Source organism: Phyllostomus discolor, chromosome 8, assembly GCF_004126475.2.
Source record: "Phyllostomus discolor isolate MPI-MPIP mPhyDis1 chromosome 8, mPhyDis1.pri.v3, whole genome shotgun sequence".
In the NCBI taxonomy this organism is placed as follows: domain Eukaryota; kingdom Metazoa; phylum Chordata; class Mammalia; order Chiroptera; family Phyllostomidae; genus Phyllostomus; species Phyllostomus discolor.
This window is the reverse complement of record NC_040910.2, coordinates 51,816,340-51,839,012: the sequence shown is the minus strand read 5'-3', so window position 1 is coordinate 51,839,012 and position 22,673 is coordinate 51,816,340. Positions and strand designations below refer to the sequence as shown.

General features: G+C 39.0%; 1 protein-coding gene across 4 annotated transcripts in view; it reads right to left on the bottom strand.

Annotated features, from left to right (window-relative positions):
• Positions 1-22,015, bottom strand: part of PPP3CC (protein phosphatase 3 catalytic subunit gamma) — a 79,359-nt gene extending 57,344 nt beyond the window's left edge. For 2 of the 4 annotated variants that reach the window (XM_028520338.2, XM_036032672.1), the window contains exon 1: positions 21,707-22,015. In XM_028520338.2, the coding sequence (XP_028376139.2) occupies positions 21,707-21,755 (49 nt within the window). In that variant the 5' untranslated portion in view covers positions 21,756-22,015. The remainder of the gene's footprint in view (positions 1-21,706) is intronic. The other 2 variants (XM_028520337.2, XM_028520340.2) reach the window with 1 other exon arrangement.
• Positions 22,016-22,673: the final 658 nt, after the last annotated feature.

Sequence of the window (22,673 nt, the reverse complement as noted above, 5' to 3'; positions counted from 1 at the left end):
AAATGGTGGTAATCATTTTGCAATATGTGTGTATCAAATCAACATATTATCACCTTAAACTTACATAATGTTATATGTCAATTATATCTCAATAAAGCTGAGGTAGGGGAGGGAAATTTCTGCTTATGCCAAGATATGAAAGAATACAGTGAAAGACAAATTCAATAGTATACCATGAGGGTAGAAGGTGTGGGAATAACTACACTTCATTCATCCGGGTTTGTAATGCTACAAAAAAAAATTTCAAGGGAGAAATAAAATATGTAAAATTTTTGACAAAATTGATCAACTGTGAGAGGTTTATCATAATAAAGGCCTTTATAGATCCTTTAAATGTAAATTCTTTCATGAATAATAAACAAATAGAGTAAAACCAGAATTTTATTTTGTGTTAAAAGAGCACAGTTATTCTGTGCCTGGATAAGACATTTCCTAAATCAGGAGTGTCAAACTCATTTTCACTGGGGGCCACATCAACCTCAAGGTTGCCTTCAAAGGGCCGAATATAATTTTAGGACTGTGTAAAGGTAACTACTCTCTAACTACTCAGCAAGGAGCTCAGCGCTGCCACCAGGTAGAAACAAGGTGCCGGGCCAGATAAAACAAGACGGAGGGCCGGATTCAGCCTGTGGGCCTTGTGTTTGCCATCTGTGTCCTAAATCATCAAAACATTCTATTAACTCTGTGCTTTTTGACATACTCAAAAATCCTTTTCTAAGTTCCTGAATTTTGGAAAAAAGTTAACATTCCTTATAATCACTGCCACCACTTATCACGGTGTTTTTAAAGACACTGATACTGCCTGTAACTATTTCTTACCCTTGGGTGGTCGTGGCATGTCACTGGGCAGTGCTCTTGAGTTTATCCTTCTCCAAATTCAAAATGATAAAACTGTTAAGATATTTCTTATGCCTATAGTATCTTTGGGTTTATACTAAAAGATCATTAAGTAACAAAGATTTGGTCCTTTATCTTATTAAAAATGTTTTTAAAGGATTATAGAAACTACTAGTGTGGTATTGTCTAACTTTTAATTAACTCAAAAATATTGTGAGAACTCTTTGCTTTATTAAAATTGAGTTAAAAGAAAAACACTTGATACATAAAATGGGAAGTTCTGCCTTCCTAAGTTAATCATATATAAGTAAAATGTGCTAAAAGTAAATATGCTTCAATGTTTGCCTATCTTTTAGGTTAAAAGAAACAACATACATTCATATACACAGATGACACATTAGCTGTCTACAACAAGATTCTATCTCTATGTTTAAATGAGCTGGTGTTGGTGAAATTCATAGAATAAGTCAAAGGACGAGATTTGTCAATGGTCCTCTGTATTCATAACATGTTCTTACTTTCAGGATGATCAGTGACTAACTCCTTATAAAAATGAATATGGACTTTAAGATAGGTTCTACTCTCTCCCATTCTGATAATGATGATTAACAAAACAAATTAACTAAAGCTTATAGAACACCACGTACAAATAATTTGTTTCTTTCTTGCATTCACCTAAAATTCCCAGCTATCACCTAGAGATCAGAAATTGAATCTTGTGGAGATATCATGAACTTCTATAAAGGTGAATACCTTGCCCTCATAACTACTGATGTTACAAAGAATTAATTATGTATGTTGCTGGCATCACTCCTATGGACAGACATTGTGGCTGACCCAGGATTTCCAGACTGTTTTGGTCTAAAAGCAGAAGATAATGTGAACAGACTGTTTACATCCAAGACTGTCAGAACACTTCCTCCCAGATGTCAGGAGCCACTGACTACCATGCACGTTGCATAATTTTGCCCTTTATTCTCTTGGCTGTTTTCTTCTATCAGCTGGTTTGAGACTCTAGACTATAAATAAACACCCTGTCCTTTACTCTTTGTACTACCAAGATCTTTATTCCTGACAATCAGCAGTTATAGGACTAATTTTTTAGACACTGGCAATGGTAAATAACCCATATTAAAGGGTAAAAAATTACTTGGATACCAAAGGAAAATCCAAATAAATATGGGATATATGGGACATTATTTCAAACTTTAATAATAATCCTTGTGGTTTTGTCTGTTGCAGATGCCATGCATGTGTGGGCACTGGGGCCTTAAATGCTGCGGTCAGCCACTATCATGCCAGATGATTCAATAAATGACAATCTAAGAAAAAGAACAAAATGGACTGGTGCTTACGGAAGCCCAAATTACTACCACCAAAAGCATGATAAACTTTCTCTACCTATCCAATCATGGTTCAGGTCTTGATGGATCGCTTCCCCTAAACGGTAACTCCTCCGGCTTAGTTAACAAATGATCAGAAGCAGACACTGAGAACTGAAACAGAAACTACAAATGCCTCGCCAATGCTCAGAAAAACACAACGACTTGGAAAACAGATAAACTGAACCAAACCACAATCTGTGTTACAGACCACTTAAGCTCACACCGTTTTTAGTGTCAGTCCATTATGCTACGATACAGTAAGCACACTGAACTGACAGTAACTCTTCAGGGTCTCCTGTGTGCTCAAGATAAAAGCACTGACTGCTCCAGTAACTCACCTAAATGACATGTTCTAGCCAATCCCTGCCCAGACTCCTAACTTCCACCCTGAAATCACTCTATGACTAACCTCAGCTCTGAAAACCCTACATATCCCCTTTCCTAACCCCCTCCTTCTGAGAGGCCGGCCCCACAGCGATTCTGCTGTGTTACTCCTTGCTGCAGCAACCTAAATAAATTTAACTTATTATTGACTATTGATATGTTTTTGGTAGTCTTGGTGGTGGGCTTTAACACCCCCAAGGCAGGGAATTGGTGGCCCAGAATTAGGAATAGGAAGACTTTTTGCTACATACCTTTACAACTTTTATGCCATGTTATTGTATCACTTATTCAAAAACACCAATTAGAATTTAGAAATGTATACAACTCTATTATAAATGATTCAATCAACAGTAATACTACCAATATCCAATCCAGCTTCAATTCCCCCAGGAATCAGGGTATTGCTGGATATCAGCAGGGAGGAAAATTCACCACCTGTTTCTACAAGGCTAGAAAGATTACAGACATTAGTAAGGGCATCGACACATCGACAGATCTTTGTGTCAAAATTCAAAAGCTCTTCTTCTGTGGTAACTAATGGGAATGAATTTTTACTATACAACATGTTCATTAAAATCAAATTTAAAGACCCTTTAACCTGTCATTAAATAACCTCACAAGTAGAGAGCTCTGCTTGATAAATACGGCTTATACTGAGCTGTGAATAAAGTAAAGGTTTAAGGCTATTTTAAAACTTTTTTAAAATTCTCAAACATAGAATTTACAAAAATAGAACAGCATAATGAATATCTGTGTAGTATCAACTTTCTGCTAATCCTCAAACTGCTCTTTATTTAAAGGTTTCTCTAAATCAAAGATATCCAATGCAAAAGAATTTTTAAAAAACTAAGCAACACACACACACACACACAAAAGAAACCTCTTAGAATGTCATCAACCAAAGACAACCAAAGACGATGTTAAAATTTTGGTGCATATCTTAATATTTTTAAGATTTAAATGTCCTAGCTGGCGTAGCTCAGTGGATTGAGCTCGGGCTGGGAACCAAAGTGTCGCAGGTTCGATTCCCAGTCAGGGTACATGCCTGGGTTGCAGGCCATGACCCCCAGCAACCGCACATTGATGTTTCTCTCTCTCTCTATCTCCCTCCCTTCCCTCTCTAAAAATAAATAAATAAAATCTTTAAAAAAAGATTTAAATGTTATTTTATAATGTTATACTATATAATCTCATAATCTATCTTTTGAATTTTATATTAAACACTAAAACTTTATCACACCAACAAATATTCTACAATATAATTTTCAGAGTCTGCATTACAGAGATAATAAAATTCCCCTAACTAATCCTCTATTATTAAACATTGAAGTTATTATTTTTTTTTACTTTTTTGTGATTATGAATAATGTGGCAACAAATATCTGTGTTCATACTTCTGTGAGCTCATGTTTATTGGCCATCTGAATCGATTATTTACAAATTAACGATAATCATATCTTTTGCTTATCTTTCTTTTTGCCTATATGAGCAGTTCTTAACTGTATAAAAGACAACTAGAAATACACCCACACACTAAAGAGCAAAACTTTTTTTCCCTAAAGCACATTTTTAAAAGGAAGTATTCAACTCCAGGCAATATTTCAAAGTCAATTTTATCTTTCTAAAGCAAACTACTAATCCCTCATTCATAAGGAATCTCCATTTACCTCCTTCTTTCAGGTTTACAATTCAATTTTGCAGTAGCCTATCACCTGCTATCTCATTTCAGCCAATATAAGTCTTTTGCACTAAATTCTGTGTTAATTTTAAAGTATAGCTTCCAACACTTCTTTTTTTTAAATAAGTTTTATTGAGCCCTGGCCAGGTGACTCAGTTGGTTGGAGCATCATCCTGTGCATCAGATGGTTGCAGGTTCAATTCCCGGTCATGGCACATACCTAGGTTGCAGGTTCAATCCCTGGTCAGGGTGCATACAGAAGACAACTGATCGATTTCTCTCTCTCTCTCTCTCTCTCAGTCTCCCTCTCTCTAAAATCAATGAACATATCCTCAAGTGAGGATTAAAAAATAGTAATAAGCTTTACTGAAGATTTTTTTAGGTACAATAAATCACATTCACTAAAGTGTCAGTGTGGTAAGTTTTAGCACGTGTATATATTTGTCAAACCACAACCACAGTCAAGATACAGAACATTTCCATTACCCTTAAAAGAACCTCACCTCTGCCCCCAGCACCAGGCAACCACTAACCTGCTTTCCACTTTCTGTCAGTACAGAAAAATGTGCACTTTGTAGTTTTATATGAATGGAGCTGTCCAGTATATAGTCTTTTGTGTCTGGGTTTTTCACCAAGCATAATGATTCTGTGAGTCATTCATGCTGCTGTATATATTCATTAGCTTCTGTTTTTTTTATTGTTGAGTACTCCATTGTGAGAATACACATATACCATATCACGGTTATCTGTTTACCTGTTGAATACTTCCTGGTTTGGGCTATTATGACTAAAGTTGATATAAACATTTGTGTAAAAATCTTGTTTTCATTTCTCTTGGGTAAATACCTAGGGGTGGAATGCCACAGTAGTGCCGGAGGTATATAATTAACATATTAAGAAACCACCAAGTAATTTTCCCATGTAGTTATAATACTTTACATTCCCACCAGCAGTGTGAGTTCCAGTCACTTCACATCCTTGTTAAAACTCGGTAATTGTCTTTTTAATTTCAGCCAATCTAATGATTATGTAGTGGTATTTCATTGTGGCTTTAATTTGCATTTCCCCAGTTGGTAATGTTGAATATATTCTTGTAGGCTATTGGCCATTTGTTTATCTTCATTTGTGTCTTGTCTGTTCAAATCTTTTGTCTGTTTTTTAATTCTGCTGCTTGTCTTCTTATTAGTGAATTGTAAGCTCTTTATATGGTCTTGATACAAGTCCACTGTAAAACATACATGATGTGAGTATTTTCTCCGAGTCTGTGGCTTTCCTTTTTATTTCTTAACAAAACATATTCAGAAAAACAGAAGATTTTAATTTTGATGACATGCAATGATCAGTTTTTAGGGTGCATGCTTTTTGTGACCTAAGAAAACTAACCCAAGGTCACAAAAATTTCTCCTGTTTTCTTTTAGAAATTAATAAAAATTGTAATTGTTTCAGCTTTTACATTTAGGCCTATGATCCATTATTAATTGATTTTTGTGTAGGGTGAGTGCATATTTCATTTTTTCTATATGATATCCAGTTATTCCAACACCATTTGTTGTAAAGTTTTTCTTTCCACTGCTGAATTGCTTTGTCAAAAGTCAATCAACCATTTAGGTGTGTGTCTATTTCTGTACTCTTTCATTTTATTGACCTATATGTCTATCCTTGTATCAGTACCACTATCTTGATTATCATACTTTATAGTAAGTCTTTAAATCAGGTAGTGTAAGTCCTTCAACTTTGAATTTCCTTTTTAAAATTGGTTTGCTTATTCTCAATCTTTTTCATCTTTATGCAAATTTTAGAATCAGCTTACCGATTTCTACTTTAAAATCTTATTCATATTTTTTAAAGATTTTATTTATTTATTTTTAGAGAAATGCGGGCCAAGTGGGAAGAGAGGGAGAGAAATATCAATGTGTGGTTGCCTCTCACGCGCCTCCTACTGGGTACCTGGCCCGCAACCCAGGCAGGCATGTGCCCTGACTGGGAATCAAAGCAGCAACCCTTTGCTTCGCAGTCTGGTGCTCAATCCGCTAAGCCACACCAGCCAGGGCCTTATTCATATTTTGACTGAGATTACATTGTATCTATACATCTATCTGGGGAACTGACATTCTAACAACATTGTGTTGTCTGATCCATGATCATGATAGACCTCTCCTTATATTTAGCTCTTACGCTTCTCTCAGCAATGTCCTGTGGTTTTCAGTGAAGAGATTTTACATCTATTTGTCAAATTTATGCCTAAGTATTTACAGTTTTTGGTAATAATGTAAGTGAAACTTTTTAAAATTTCATTTCCCACTTGTTTGCTGATAGTACATAAACACAGTTGATTTTTGTACATTCACTTTGCATCCTCTGATCTTGCTAAATTCAATTACTAATGATTATTGTGTAGATTTCTTAGGATTTTCTACATAAACAATCTTGTGATTTGTAAATAAAGACAGCTTTACTTTTTCCTTTCCAATCTATATGCCTTTTAGTTCTAGGTCTTGCCTTATTCAATGGCTAGGATTACAATGCTGAATACAAGTGGCAAGAAAAACCATCCTTGCCTTTTTCCTCATCTTAGGGGAAAAGCAGTCAATATTTCACCATTAAGTATGATATCAACTGTAGGCTTTTCATAGATGATCATCTGTTGAGGAAATTCTCCCTTTTCCTGGTTTTCTGAGAGGTCTGTTTGCTTAAGTTATAAATGGGAAATTGAATTTTTGTGACATGTTTTTTCTGAATTTACTGAAGTAATCATATACATTTTCTCTTTTATTAATATGGTGAATTATACTGATTAATTTTCAAATGGTAAGCCAACCTTGCATTCCTGAGATAAACCCTAGGTATGTGCCCTGACCGGCAATTGCACCTGTAAACTTTTGGTGCACAGGACAATGCTCCAACCACCTGAGCAACCTGGCCAGGGCTCTAATAGCAATACATTTTCTTAATACATGTATCAAAGTAATACACATGTATTAGAATGAAAATAATCTCTGAGAGGCCCCTAACAGTTAAGTCTAAATGAGAACTATATCTGTATAACACATGACAAATAATATTCATATGTAAGATATACTCTCAAGGAAACAAATGATTCTCCACAATTCTGGATAAAACTAGCTGAAACTGTCTCTTACATACACACACACACAACACATAACAAAGTGAGGCAGTGAAGTGATTATTAAGTCATCTAGAACTCATTCTAATTCTCACAGAGACATGCAAAATCATCCAAAAACTTCAGGACTTAAAATATCATTTATAACAAATACTTCACACCTGGACTACATAAGGGAGAATAGTAAACTTGTAGCTCTATCTTTAAAGAGAACAGAATTAAAAAAAAAAAAACAATAAATCATTGAATTTACCTTTCTGGTGTCAACTTCAACAGGTCAAACATACATTATATGCTAAGACTGTATTGTTCTTTGTAATAATGAAGCATTTTACTCTTTTAATATTTAAATATATTATTTTGTAATTTTGGTGCCAAGAGTAAAGTGCTGCTATAACAAATAGTGAACAGATGTAGCAAGAAAGGCCATTCTACTTACTGTTGCTGACCTCCTTAATTCGATTTAAAAGCAGCAAACTAAGGAAATTCACTGGGAAATGATCACATTTAGAACTTCAATTTAAAAGCAGCAAACTGAAGAAATTCACTGTGAAATGACCACATTTAAAATTACCTTTCTTACGGCAGCCAGGTGGCTCAGTTGGTTGAAGTATCCTCCTATATACAGATTGAAAGTTCGATTCCCAGTCAGGGCACATCCCAGGTCATAGAACATGTGAGAGACACACTCTCTCTCACCAATAAACATATCCTTGGCTGAGGAATAAAAAGAAAGACCTACCTTTCTCTTTTCCTAATAATGAGATCTAAGAAAGACTGTGCACTATCATCAACTTCTCCTGTTTTTGAAACTCACATTTCAGCTTCATCTCCAACACCACCAATTGGGGAGCTTTATAATTCAAATCTAATTATCCAGTATTATCCCTTTAAAGGCTAACAGATCGTATGTTACTATCTGAAAACCAAAACACTGAATAACAGAACAGATCTAAGTTTCTATAGCTAGTTTTTCTAGAATCTTGGATAATAGTGACGTTTGTTAAAACCTGAAGTTCTGCCCTGGCTGCTGTGGCTCAGTGGATTTCAAGTGCAGGCCTGCGAACCCAGAGGTCACCAGTTTGATTCCCAGTCAGGGCACATGCCTGAGTTGTGGGCCAGGTCCCCAGTGTGGGGTGCATGAGAGACAACCATACACCAATATTTCTCTCCCTCTCTTTCTCCTTCCCTTCCTCTCTCTCTAAAAATAAATAAAATCTTTTTTTAAAAAACCCTGAAGTTCTGAAGTCTATAAGAGAAAAAACCTGCTAAGGTTCTTTCAAGTAAAATTCAAATATACTTGGTAAATAATTACATTCTAAGTTAAATAATTCAATATTTATATGGTACCTACTACATGCTTACACTGTATAGGTAACAGGTAGATGATACAATTTTAACACATGGCTCTACCTTGAAAAACTAAATTCTATTTGACAAGATAATTCATGCAAAACAAATATGTACACATAAAACAGTTAAGAAATACACTGAATGGTTCACACTGTAAGTACGAAAGATGATAAAGGAGATATCAGGAACAGCTATGGAAATCAAGAACATGCATCAGAGAGTTCAGACTTAACCTAATTCCCCTCGAAGTTTCAAAGCCACTCCCACATTTTTAGGTATTTGTTACAGCAGCCCTCCACTCTTGGCACCAAAATAAAATAAACAGAAGATATACTAAAAGGGAGAAAAGTGGAAATTCCAGACACATGTAATAAGCTGTATGTATGGATATTTTAATGAAATTAAAAAATAATTTTACATAAAATGCAATAGGAAATAATACAAATACTATGAACACACATGTACCTACCATGTAGATTTAAAATACTAAATTTGCCATAAAACTTTTTAAAGACTTTATTGATTTTTAGGGAGAGAGGAAGGACAGAGAAAGAGAGGGAGAGAAACATCAATCAGGGCATGTGCACATGCCCTGACCAGAACCAAACCTGCAGCCCAGGCGTGTGCCCTGACCAGCAATCAGCAATCAGACCGTGGACCTTTCACTTTGTGGGACATCCAACCAATCGAGCCACACCAGTCAGAGCTGTTTCAGAACATGTTTAAGAATTAAAATGTTACTGACATAGTTGAAGACAGACTCCATCCTATTCTATCCTCCACAGAAGTAATTAGTACCTTTAAGTAATTGTGTATCCTTCCCATATATATACTATATATATATATGTAATTTTGTTACACATATATCTTTATATGATATAGTATATTTTTTATATAAATGGTATCACAGTGTATCCTTTTGCAACTTGCATTTTTTTAATCCTCACCTGAGGACTGGCTTATTGATTTTTAGAGAGAGGGGAAGAGAGGGAGAGAGAGAGTTAGAAAAATTTGATCAGTTGCCTATCCTTACATGGCCAGATCAGGGACCCACACCTGCAGCCTAGGCATGTTACCTGACTGGGAATCAAACCCATGACTTTCTGATTTACAGAATGATGCTGCAACCAACTGAACCACACCAGCCAGGGCTGCAATCTGCATTTTTGCACTTAACATTGCTTTCCATATTTACTTGGAATGGGGCCAAGGTACTAATTTTTCCTTCATGTTTTTTAAAGCTCCACAAGTGATTGTGGTTGGGGACCAGGGCTGAGAATCGTCATCTATGCCTTTATATATTCATCTAATAAAGCTTTCAGTGCTCCCAAATTGCTAACACATTTTAACTGAGATTTTCACCATTTGTCAGTTGCTGTTAGATTACCTGCATTAAAATAAAAATTATTTTACAATGCTTCCAACTCAGAAGCAAAAACCCTAATCAAACCAGGTTTGCATATGATTCAGAACAATAACCAAATTATAAAATTTGTGGGGAAAGCTGATGGGTGTGGCTACAAAGTGGCAGTAACACGACTGGTGGTGGTATAGTTGATTCTCTTGGTTGTGGTGGCAGCCACACAACACTACACATGTGAAATTGCAGAGCTACACACACACACACACACACACACACACACTCTTACCCAACTGTGGGTAGCTGGTGAAAGTTGAATAAGCTGTATGGATTGTGCCAATGTCAATTTCTCGGTTTTGGAACGAATGGCGATGGTGTGGGTGTTGACATTGTGGAAGACAGAGACCTAGGGGAGGGTGTATAGGATTTGCCTGAACATTTCTTTGCAATATCCTGTGAATCTAAGATTATCAAAATTAAAATTAAGTTTTTTAAACTAAGTTTCTAAAGTACACTGAAGAAATTCTGCGGCCTTTTCACATCAAATTCAATTCAGTATACTGCTACAAAACACATCCGCTACATAAATGATACATACGTATTTTCAGGAAAATATACCTAGCATCTGATGTTGATCTGCATAAAAAGGAAGGCCATGTTGGTGATGACCACATTAATTGTGCAATAAGTACTAAAATAAACCTTAAAATTATTGGCCTCTGAACTATGATATTAGATTATTGTGTGGTCTTACCCTCATGGGACACTAGAATTTACTTAAACAGCTACCCCTGTTCATTGCAAATAACTTTGCTTTTATTCCTATTTTAAACCAGCAAGCCTGTCCTACTTTTGTAGGTTTATTTCCTAATCCACTCACCTGCTTTTCCAATCATAAACCAGTTAAACACCACTGAAGAGGTTATGCTATATGTTATTACTGAAAGTCATGTGTGCCTTTCATACCCTTTCATAACCTAAGAGAACAAGTAATTTTATTTCAATGATCTAACACAGCTCTTTGAGATCATTCCTTCTGTTCTTTGATAGTCACAGAATTAACATTTCAACGTATTAGAAACTGGCCCTCCTACAACCAATTAAGTGATAGTCTGACAGAATCAATAACTTTATAGTGACATCATGTTTTCAATAAGACGGTGCAAAAATAACTAACTTGCTTTTATGGACAAACCCACCTTTATTATTCTGGCCATTCATTGAAACCATCTTCTCTTATTTTGAAACCTCCACAAAACTTTAAGTAACAAGTTCCTATTAGAATAAAATGTTCCCACACATACACACACTCAAAGAAAAAAAAACCCCACAAATTAAGTCTTAACCTTTTAAAGCCACTAACCTACAGTCAAAGCTTAAACTTGAAAGGATTATCAATTTATAGAGTGAGGGAGCAAACATTTCATACCAGATACAGTCTACAGTTTAGTCATCTGCTCTTCCTAGTGGTGTGAGTCACAGGAGCTCCACAGTTCTAAATTTCTGTTACACTTTTATATGTTATACTGAGTACTTTTCAAGACAGTATTTAAGCTCCTAAGTATAACTGGAAACACACTGCCTGTAGTAGGCACTCAATATATTTTATGAATACATGATTTCTAAAATTCTATCTATACTACAGAAAAGAAAATTATCACCATTTTTCTTATTAAGCATTTTAGGTTTAAAACCTTTCAAAAGCTAAGGAGACTAAAGTTGGAAAATATAAAAGACAATCCATCCTTAAACCTTCATTTCACACGCGCCACTTACAGTCAAACAGATTTGCAGTCAAATCTCACCAAGGGTGAAGATTAATAAAGAAGAGTTAACATTTATTATGCATCCTGTATGGGCATGATGCTAAGCACTTTATATGTAATATGAAATGCAATCTTTAAATTTTTTTAATTTGGGCAAATTTATTTATTTTTTAAGATTTTATTTATTTATTTTTAGAGAGATGGGCAGGGAAAAAGAAAGAGGGGGAGAGAAACATCAATATGTGGTTGCATCTCACACTCTCCTCACTGGGGACCTGGCCCACAACCCAGGCATGTGCCCTGACTAGGAATCGAACTGGCGACCCTTTGGTTCACAGGCCCACGCTCAATCCACTGAGTCACACCAGCCAGGGTGCAATCTTTAAATTTTGAGGTAGGTACTGTTACCTCCCATTTAAATCTGAAACAAGGAAAATAAATAACTAAAGTCACAGCTAGTAATTAGCAGAGCTTGTGTTCTTTCCTACACTGCCTTCCATAAAATAAACTTCTTATGCTTTCACTTAAATATTTACTAACCACCTATATCCTAGGCACTGAATTGAACATTAAGAACACACAGCTCTGCCTTGGTCAGATGGCTCAGTTGGTTGGAGCATAATCCCAAGCATCAAGGGGCTGTAGGTTCGATTCCTGGTCAGGGCACTTATGGGAGGCAACCAATCAATGTTTCTCACACTGATGTTTCCCTCTCTCTCCACACACACACACACACACACACACACACACACACTTCATCTCTCTCTCTCTCAAATATATAAAAAACATATCCTCAGGTGAAGATTATTTAAAAAAAAAAGGAAGAACATACAGTTCTTGTCCTTGAAGAGAATAATTCAGTGTGAATAGACATAAAAATATTTAACACTTAAATGTATTGTGCCTGCCATGGTGGCTTTGTGGAGTTTATTTAATCCTTACAACTACACTGTAAGTTAGGTTGTATTATCCCTCTTCCTCAGTAAGGAAACTGAGGTTTAAAAAAAGGTTAAGTGATTTGTCCAAGGTCATGCAGCTAAAAAGGCAGAATTGGAATCAAAGTTAGATATATGTGTAACTTTGAAGACCATGTTCTAAAGCCATTATTCCATAGAGCCTCCTAGTAAAAAAGAAAAAGCTTCTCAGGCTAAATCTTGAAAGATAAAGACATAGCCCTGGTTGGTGTGGCTCAGTGGTTGAGTGCCGGCCTGCAAATCGAAGGGTCACCAGTTCAATTCCCAGTCTATGGGACATGCCTAGGTTGCAGGCCAGGTCCCCAGTAGGGAGCAAGCAAGAGGCAACCACTCATTGATATCTCTCTCCCTCTCTTTCTCTCTCCCTTTCCCCCTCATAAAATCTTAAAAAGAAAGATAAAGACATAGGAACTAATCCAGTTGGGAGACAAGATTCTACACAGAAGTAATGCATATAGCCATTCACATACATAAAACAACAAGGCATTGCAGGGAAATGCAGGTAGTAGTAAAGCAGGTTTGGGAATGGAGGTATGAAAATGAGGAAGAGAAAGTAATACAGCAGCCTCCCTTCATCTACGCTTTCACTTTTGTAGGTTTTAGTTACCTGTGGTCAACCATGGTCCAAAAATATTAAATGAAAAATTCTGGAAAAGAACAATTCCTACGTTTTAAATTGTGCGCCACTCTGAGTAGCACGATGAAAGCGTGAGTGGTCCCGTGCGGTCCGGTGCAGTCCCGTGGGGGATGTGAACCTGCCTGTGCCCAGCACCCCCACAGAGGAGACAGATGCTCACATCCATTAGTCACCCAGCAGCCATCTTGGTCATGAGATCCACTGTGCTCAACCAAACCTTATTTTCCTTAATGATGCAAGAGTGCTGATGCTGACAATTCAGATAATGCCAAAGACAAGCCACAGGTCTTCCTGTAAGTGAAAAGGTGAAATTCTCCACCTAATAAAAAAAATAATATGCTGAGGTTGCTAAGATCTACAGTAAGAACAAATTTTCTACCCACGAAATTGTGAAGGAAAAAGAAGTTCATGCTAGTTTTGCTGTAGCACCTCATACTTCAAAATCATGAGTGCAATACATGGTAAGGGCTTAGCTAAGATGGAAAAGGAATTAAAAATGTAGTGGAAGAAACTGAACAGAAGATATGTTCCAAATGACAGCACTGTGCTGCACAAAAAAGCATGGTGGCTAGACAGATTTCAGCAAGGGATGCCCTGAAACAAGTGACACCAAGTCACTCACTGCAAGTAAGTGACAGTTACACAGATTCAGTAATGAGTTTGGACTGAAAAATATAAAGATCACTGGCAAGGGAAAGACAGACTACATTCACTTTTATTGTAGTATATTATAATTTTTGTTTATTATTTTAAAAGATTTTATTAATTTTTAGAGGGAGAGGAAGGGAGAAAGACAGAGAGAGAGAAAACATCCAGAGGTTGCCTCTCACACGTGCCCCAACTGGAGACGGGCCACAACCCAGGCATGTGCCCTCACCAGGAATCGAACTGGCGAGCTTTCACTTTGTAGAAGAATGAGCCATGCTGGCCAGAGCTGTATTTTATTATTAATTATTGTTAATCTCTTAACTGTGCCTAATTTATAAATTAGACTTTATCATAGGTGCACACATATAGGAAAAAACATAGTGCATATAGGGCTTGGTACTATCCATAGTTTCAGGCATCTACTGGAGAGCTCGGAACATACCCATTGTGGACAGGGGGGAACACTGTACAAGGTTAGAGGTTTGGCACAAAGGACACTACCCATCAACAAAGTTAAAGTCTGCCATATAGACAGGAAGTGCTCATGAAGCATTTCAAGTACAAGAATGATCCTTTACATCACCTGCAGGTCACCGTGGCAGTGTGGAAACTAAACATACCTAGCAAGACGCTACTGCAATAGTGTAAGTGAGAACTGAGACAAGGAGATGAAGCAGGTTATGTAGAAAACAAAAGCCCACAGACCTGAGTCTGGGAACTGGATGTGAAGTGAAAGGGACAGGAACGAGTCTGGCCTGACTCCCAGGCTTGCCATCTGAGCCAGTGACCAAATGGGTAAGTGGTGTGATTAACAGGGATAGGAAATACACTTAGAAAATCCTCTCTGTCTCCTCTTCTTATTAGCGCTTTCTAATATTTATTTATTTTATCCCTCTACCACCTTTTTTACTTCAATCTCTCCAATAAAAGAAAAAGTGTCTTACTTTCCCCAGTATCTATTTGTGTACTATTTGAATTTTCTATAATTTTGGATTATGTTTATAAGCTGATTAAGCTTTAGCTGTTTGTTTGTTGGGTTTTTTTGGCACACAGCCATCCAAATAATCTTGCTGTCCCCCTAACAGAATCACAGCCAACTGCCCCAGCAGTTTTCAGCTGTCCTCTTTTCCCCCCTTTCCTTCATTTCACCTCTTTCCATTCCTGACACCTCTGCTTTACCCATCCTCTACTCGTTAGGCAAGTGTACTTTGCCTCTCCATCCTTACTTCTGTCTGTTTTCCCATGCCCCACCGTGGAGCTGAAACAACCTCTTTTTCTGCCAGACAAGGTACTTCCACTTTATATCAGCTATAATGTGTTTTAACACTTTAAAACTCAGTCTTCTTTTCAGCTTCCCCTCACTAAGCCAGTACTGAACCTCCCAATACGAAGGCAGCCATCCCCAAGCCCAGCTGCTTTGAGGCATTTCTTAATTGCACTCACCCCCCGACTTTGTAGTTTGAAAAACTGAAATCCTACATAAAAGTGAAAGAATAGTAAAATGAACACCAATTTTCTCTTTATATATTCACCATGGTGAATTTTGCCACTTCTACTTTCTCTCTTGACAAATACATAATCTTTTTTCTGAGCCATTTGAGAGCAGATTGCAGACACGACATTTCAACCTGAATACTTCATCGGATATTGCCTAAGAAAAAGGACATTCCCCTTTATAACCACAATACCTTATCATCGCACCCCAGACTTTTCATGCTGATATATCTAACACATATTCCATATTCAGATTTTCCCAGCTGTCCCCAAATGTCCTCGATAGCTTTTTGTTTTCCCAGCTAAGGTGTGGCACTATGCTTGATTGTCATTTCTCTTTCATCTTCTTTCATCTAGAACAGTCTCCCACCTTTTTTGTCATCACTTTGGCATTTTTGAAGAGTTCAGGCCAGTTCTCTCGTGGAAAGTCCCACAAACCGGATTTGTCTGAAATTGGATTTGCTTGATTGTCTACTATAACTACATTCAGGTAGGTTAAGCACTTTTAGCGAGGATTACATAGGTAATTCTTGAATGAAGTCTTAGATGATCTCCCAGTGTTCAGCCTAGTGGGCTGACGTTGCCCAGACTCCGCACAAAATCATCATGAATTGACAGCATTCAACAAATGTGATAATGATCGTCAGAGACACACTGCTGTGGCCAGCTGACACAGCACACCTTCCTGTCACCCACTCTGCAGATCCCAGTTGCCATGTTAGAACTTCTTCTAATAATACAGACTCAAGAAACTAAAAGGTTTTATGATAAATATCTAGTTTGCCAACAAAATAAAATTGAATATAGGGAACTAAAAGTTCTCTCTGCATATATCTGAGTAATTAGGTAGACTATAAAGATAACTAAGTCAGATACCACTTTCATAGGGTTGAGATTTTTAGACCTCACTTTTGCAATTTAAATTACAGCTAAAATTTAACATGAAAACTTTAAAGTAGTGTTATATTCTATTAATGACTTCACCAAAAGATGATAATTATTAAAAAGATACCCCATTAGCCCTGGCTGGTGTTGCTCAGTGGATTGAGCACGGGCTGCAAACCAAAGGGTCTCCAGTTCAATTCCCGATCAGGGCACATGCCTGGGTTGCAGGCCAGGCCCCCAGTGGGGGCCACATGAGAGGCAACCACACACTGATGTTTCTCTTTTTTCTCTCTCCCTTCCCCTCTCTCTAAAAATAAACAAATAAAATCTTTTTAAAGAAGATACCCCATTATTTCTATTAGTCTTCCATTAGTCTTTTAGCTATTAAGTAGCAGCAAAGCCCCAAAATGACCACAAATAACAGGATTAGTGAAGTTTGTCTCTCACAGACATGTCTAAAAATTAGCTTTACCCCAAATGTCACTTTAATGGAAAGATATTCTATTTCTATTACCAAATAAACTTAGGAAAAGGGTTTTAATTAATTCTCTATGTTCACTTTAAGTAATGAGTCCTTAGAACTTTTCTCTCAAATGATTTAATTTTTTAACTTTATAGTGAAATATGATAAATAATATGTTACTTTATGGGAGAAAGCTTTATTACCAAATGTCTGGTATAAATAAGGCTTCAATCAGAACCATTAGCATACAAGCAGGAAAGAACACCTTATTCCTGCACAAAAAATAATTGTTTAAGTTAAGATGTCCTTTCTAAGGTTTAAAACTTCCACTTAGAGGTATAAATCTGAAATAGCACTGATTTCTCATGTTCAAACAGCTTGGCAGCTTGTTAATTACAATAGTAAACAGCACAACTGAAACAAATACTGTTGACAAATTCAACAGATATGCCCTACATGACCTGTTTACACTGAACATTTATACCTGAAAATGTTTCTTCTGGGTTGGTATTGTATCAAATGAAAGAAAATATAAAGAACCAACATATGAATATAAATACTTTCAGACCATTTTCATGCTACTGAAACTATTACCAAAGAATTTAGGTAAAATTACAATATTTATGTTTAAAAAATCTGAAAATATTTGCATAATAACAGCTCCAATAAATGTGATCAATTTTCCTTTGAATTTAAAATACACCAGCACATGGAAATATGTATTAATAAAGCATTAAGAGTATTGTTTCTGGAGGAAACAAATATGAAACCTTTGTTTTCTTCCCTTTCTGCCTTTCCAATTGTATAAGTTGCAGGGTTAAGCTTATATTTAAAAGAAAAAACAAGTTTAAACCTTGGCAAATACATTCTCATAGAGGAGAGGGAGAGGGGAATAAGAGCTGGGGAAATAAAGGAGGTACAGAGATACCAGAGGCTGAAATGAGGTTCAAGGTATACTTGCAGTAATAGCAACTTCTGTCCATATTAATCTTCTTACAATCTTCTAAGAAAGCCTCAGCCCCACTTTTACCAGTGCCAGGATGTGGCCTGGCACTGGGAGCCTCTGAGGTGCGCTACAAATGACAGCACATTCTGGGACATACACTCTCTTTAAATTCCAAGAGAATGAGAGCACTATGTCGGCATCTTACTGAAACGAAGTCTGACTTCTCTGTTAAACCCTATTCAATCACCAAATAACAAACCCAGACAATGGGTTCTCCACACCTGTCACATAGTAATTCCTAGTGACACTTCTTTGTTGCTTCTGAAAAGATTCAGCCCAAAGGAATAAACTATCTTTATTTTAAAAAACTACTGTCAAAGAAAATAAATTCCTTCACAAGGAAAAGAAACTTGGAAACCAGAAAATAAAAAAGATCAAGCTAAAGATTTTCACAGTTAATTATTCGAGTTTCTAGTTTCCTACTCCAGCGCATATGGACTGTTCTAGAGGCTCACAGAAATGTTACTTTTAAAACAAAGAAGAAATAAGTGAGCACCTACCTATTGGCATATGCTGCAGATGGTTTTCTATAAACATTTCATGAATGAGTGAAATCATAAGAGTTGTTATATTTTTAAACATAAAATGTGCATCTTCAACTGCTAGAGAAGAAATCAGATGCCAGACAGAACTGTACGGATGGACTCACATTGTTAGCCGTGGGATTCCACCAGATATCTGTTATAATGAAGAGAAGGTATTTCCCAGACTAGGGACAGTTTTCTAACTTATGTTACAATTTCACATATGTTCTAGTTCTAGTATTTTTCAAATGTTAGTAATTTCTCTACTAACCACTTATATAATAAGTGATCTATCATCAAACTATCATGTTTCATAATATTACCTTGTCTAAATCTTTTTACATCTGTTGTTATTTACATGGCTGAGGTGCCTGATAAAGAAAGTATTATTAACCCTATTTGGAGATGTGATTATTGAAGCAAAAGAAAGTCTATGTAAAAAGGCAAGGTTTTTTAAAAACAAGGCAAAGTCACAAGTAAGCTCCAGAGCGGCAGTGAAACTAAGGTTTTCTGACCACCAATCTAGTCCTTCATTTTAGGAAAGTCGCTGTTTAAAGGACACAGTACAAATCACTCCCACCCACCCACTCTTTTCTAAGAGTTGCTCAAACAAAACAATTAAGTAGACCTGAAAGTTGAAAGGAAATCACAGAACCCAACAACTGGCGTATGGTGTCACCTCAAAGATTTCCAGCTGTGAAAAAAGTGCAGACTATCCTGGGCAGACAAGATAACATTAGATCAGGGTCTAGTACCCTGTGCAATACAATGGCTTCTTACTTTCTTAGAACACACTCCAAGTATTTCAAACTCTGGAAAATCCATAAAAAAAGCAACATAAGTCACCAAGAAGCCAAAACTGCCATGGTCAAGTTCTTATGCTAAAGCTTTCATATACAAGTTAAATCCACACATTCCAAGGGCCTGAAATCATTTATGTTTCATTTATTTAAAAGTAATCTTTTAGCCCTGGTGGTGCAGCTTGGTGGACTGACTAACAGTCTCCTAACGGAAAGGTCCCTGGTTCGATTACCAGTCAGGGCACATGCCTGGGTTACCCGCCAGGTCCCTAGTTGGGGGCGTGCGAGAGGCAACAGATCTTGTTTGTCTTGCACACTGGTGTTTCTCTCTCTTTCTTCCTTTCCTCCCCGCTCTCTAAATAAAATCTTAAAGCACAAGCAGAGTGAAAGTAGGAATTACATTTTTTTAATTAAAAAAAAATCGTATAAAGTATATAATACGTAGTAATTTGTCTTCACCAAAAACAAATTTGAATCATACAGACTATGAAGGCGTTCACTTAACTGTGAGCATGTCGAGCAACAAGCCAGCAACTGCATTTGAACGGCATTTCCTTTCACTTTACCTCCACACTTAAGGGTCTGAAAGTTCATTTTAAAATCTCCTTCACACCTTGTGACATGTTATGGTGGAAATTACACCCTACCGTGGCCATCAGAATTGGAGATTCACGAAGGTTTGAGGTCTGCCACTAAGCTTCATTCACATCCCATTTATTCTGACTTGATACACAGTTCTGATTTATCTAGTTTCCTGCTTACTTCAGTTTAGAAGTGGCAGATTAGAAGGGCACATTTTGACAGAAAACAGAACTGGAGGAGATAAACTGAAAACAGACAACTGCACTGAACTGGTGTGGCCGTGGGGAGTCTCTCTAGTGCAGGAGGAAGCTGCCAGCACCCTTAGAGAAGCAGCATGCACCGGCCACAGTGCAGTAACAGCACGGGCGGAAGTTACTGTACGTAATGATGACCTTGATTTATCAAAAAAGGTTATGTATAGTATATTCTGACATTAAGAGACAGTTATATACTCTTTGAGTTATGTATTATAAGAAACTGACATCAAAATGGCCAAAATAATTTAGCAGCTACAGGGCTGTCAGTTATATGAACAATTCACTTAAATCCGTAATGATACCAGACAAATGCTGAGTAGGTAATCACAAAAAATCCCATTATGTTTACTAAATATTATAGTGTAGAAAATCAACATTTAGGATCAACACTTAAAATGCTGACTTTTTAGGGGGAAAACTTAAGTTACATGCTAAAATTATATAGTGTAGACAAGCAATATTTATGACAATGTGTTTAAGAGGGGAAAATACCTAGTTCAATGCTAAAATTCTCCCCTTTCATTGACCATTCCGTAGGCTTTTCCACTTTAAAAATGTTGTATTGTCTCTAATCTTAGATCACTTTCTCCTTCTACTTATTAAAATGAAAAAAATGAAAGCATTTTAACAGTTTTCCCCACTTCCAGCGAATCCCTTCGTCCAGCAGCCACTAACCCAGCTGGTCCAGGTAGAGACCAGCTTACAAAGAGCGTTTTCAAATGGATCGTTCAAACTCAGAGGAGCTGTGCTCGTCTCGGGGCTGAACAAAAGCAGCACATAAGTTAGCGGGTCTGTTGAAACGGTGTTCTTAGTTTCAGGGCAGAAACGACTACCAGGTACAACCCTGTAAGTATCAGTAAGGCACGCTGCCTTTTACGCTGCCATTCACGTTGCACATCTGAATCGGAGAACATCCTTGTCCGAGTCTCTATGGTCAAAAGCAAAATTAAACCCCAACATCGCGTTGGGGGACCTGTCAATCCCTTCCAAACACCATTCAGTGGGTTTATGTGTATTCATTTCACCATCTTCTTTCTTTTAATAACAGCAGTGACTTAGGACGATCTGAAGAAAGTGGGCCACAAGGTACGAGGTATACGTCCTGGGGCGCAGGAGGGGGGCTGATCGGATCCTAAGAAGGGGAGAGGCAGAAGGTTCTGACTTGGAAGACTCCCTCCCCACACCCCCTAGCCGGCTTCCTCGGGTAAGAGGCTGAAAAGGAGGCATGGTTTCTTTGTAAAAAGATGGGATCCGGCCCTTTTGGGATGATGGAGGAGAAATCCCCACCCCTCCTCTCAGTCCAAGCTAGCCGCGTCCGTAGGTGCCGCAGAAAACGCCCGATCCCCCCCCCCCCCGCCCCCACCCGTGGGGCAGCCCCCGTGGGGATCCCGCCCTTCTGCTCCCACACCCCGGCCGGGTCCTCCTCCCAAACGGGCGCAGCCCGGGTCCCCCACGCCCTGCCGCGCCCCTTTCCTCCTTGCCCGAACCGCCGCCCGGCCGAGAGCCCTTCCCCCGCAGGGCAACGAGGAAGGCCCAGCCCGCTCAGCACCTTTGACGACGCGCTCGGTGGTGGAAAGGTGGAGGTTCCTCCCAGACATTGTCCTCTCGGCCTCCTCCCCGCCCTGGGGGCAGCCAGCGTGCGCCTCCGCCTGCGTCCCCGGCGGTCACGGCTCCGGGGCCCAGTCAGCCCGCCGCGCCCTGGCCCAGGTTCGGCGACCCGGCCTCGAACCCCGCGCACAGCACGCTGGCCCACCGGCCGCTCCTTCCAGAGGAGCAGAGTCGCGAGCACAGGCGAGGAGGTTTAGGGAGGCGGCCCGGGCGGGCGGCCGCGGCTGCTCGGGGCCCGCGTGCGCGCTCCCGCACCGCGCTCTCCCAACTTCCCGGCGGCCCGCGCGCCGCCGCCGCTTGGAGGCCCAATGCGCAGCCCCGCGGTCGCTCGGGCCGGCGCTGCCGGGGACCCCAGGCCCCCGGCTGTCGCGACCCCCCGCGGTACCCCTCCCCTAGGCCTGCGCGGCCGCTCCCCGCGCACGCGGGCTCCCTTCCTCTCCTGCTCCACAGCACGTTCCCTCCGTCAGCTCTCCTTGCGGTCGAGTCCTTCTCGGCTGCGGGCCGCTGCCGGGGCCTGTGGCACCTAACCCCAACCCCGAGGTCCTGCACCACGTCCCAGCCGAGCAGCGGCCATCTTGTGGCCTGGCTGGGGCGAACGGGGCCACGAGCCTCCTGTCACCCTGGAGTCGCTTGCCCAGAGCCCTTGTTCTCCCTCGGTACCCACTGCAGGCCTCCGCCCTCTCCTCTGGGTCTTCTGCCCGCTGTCTGTAGGAGTCGTTATTGACGCCACCTCGCTCCTTAACCATAGTTCATCCTGCCCCTCCAGCAACCCATTTAAGCCTCTAATGTAACCTTTCACTGCTGAGAGCAGTCAGTCTGGTAGGAAGGACCGCTGCGTTCATCCTGGTTCCAGTGCAGTTGGAGTGAGTGGAGGCTCAGTTTCCCCGTGGGCTGCGTAAGACCCTCGC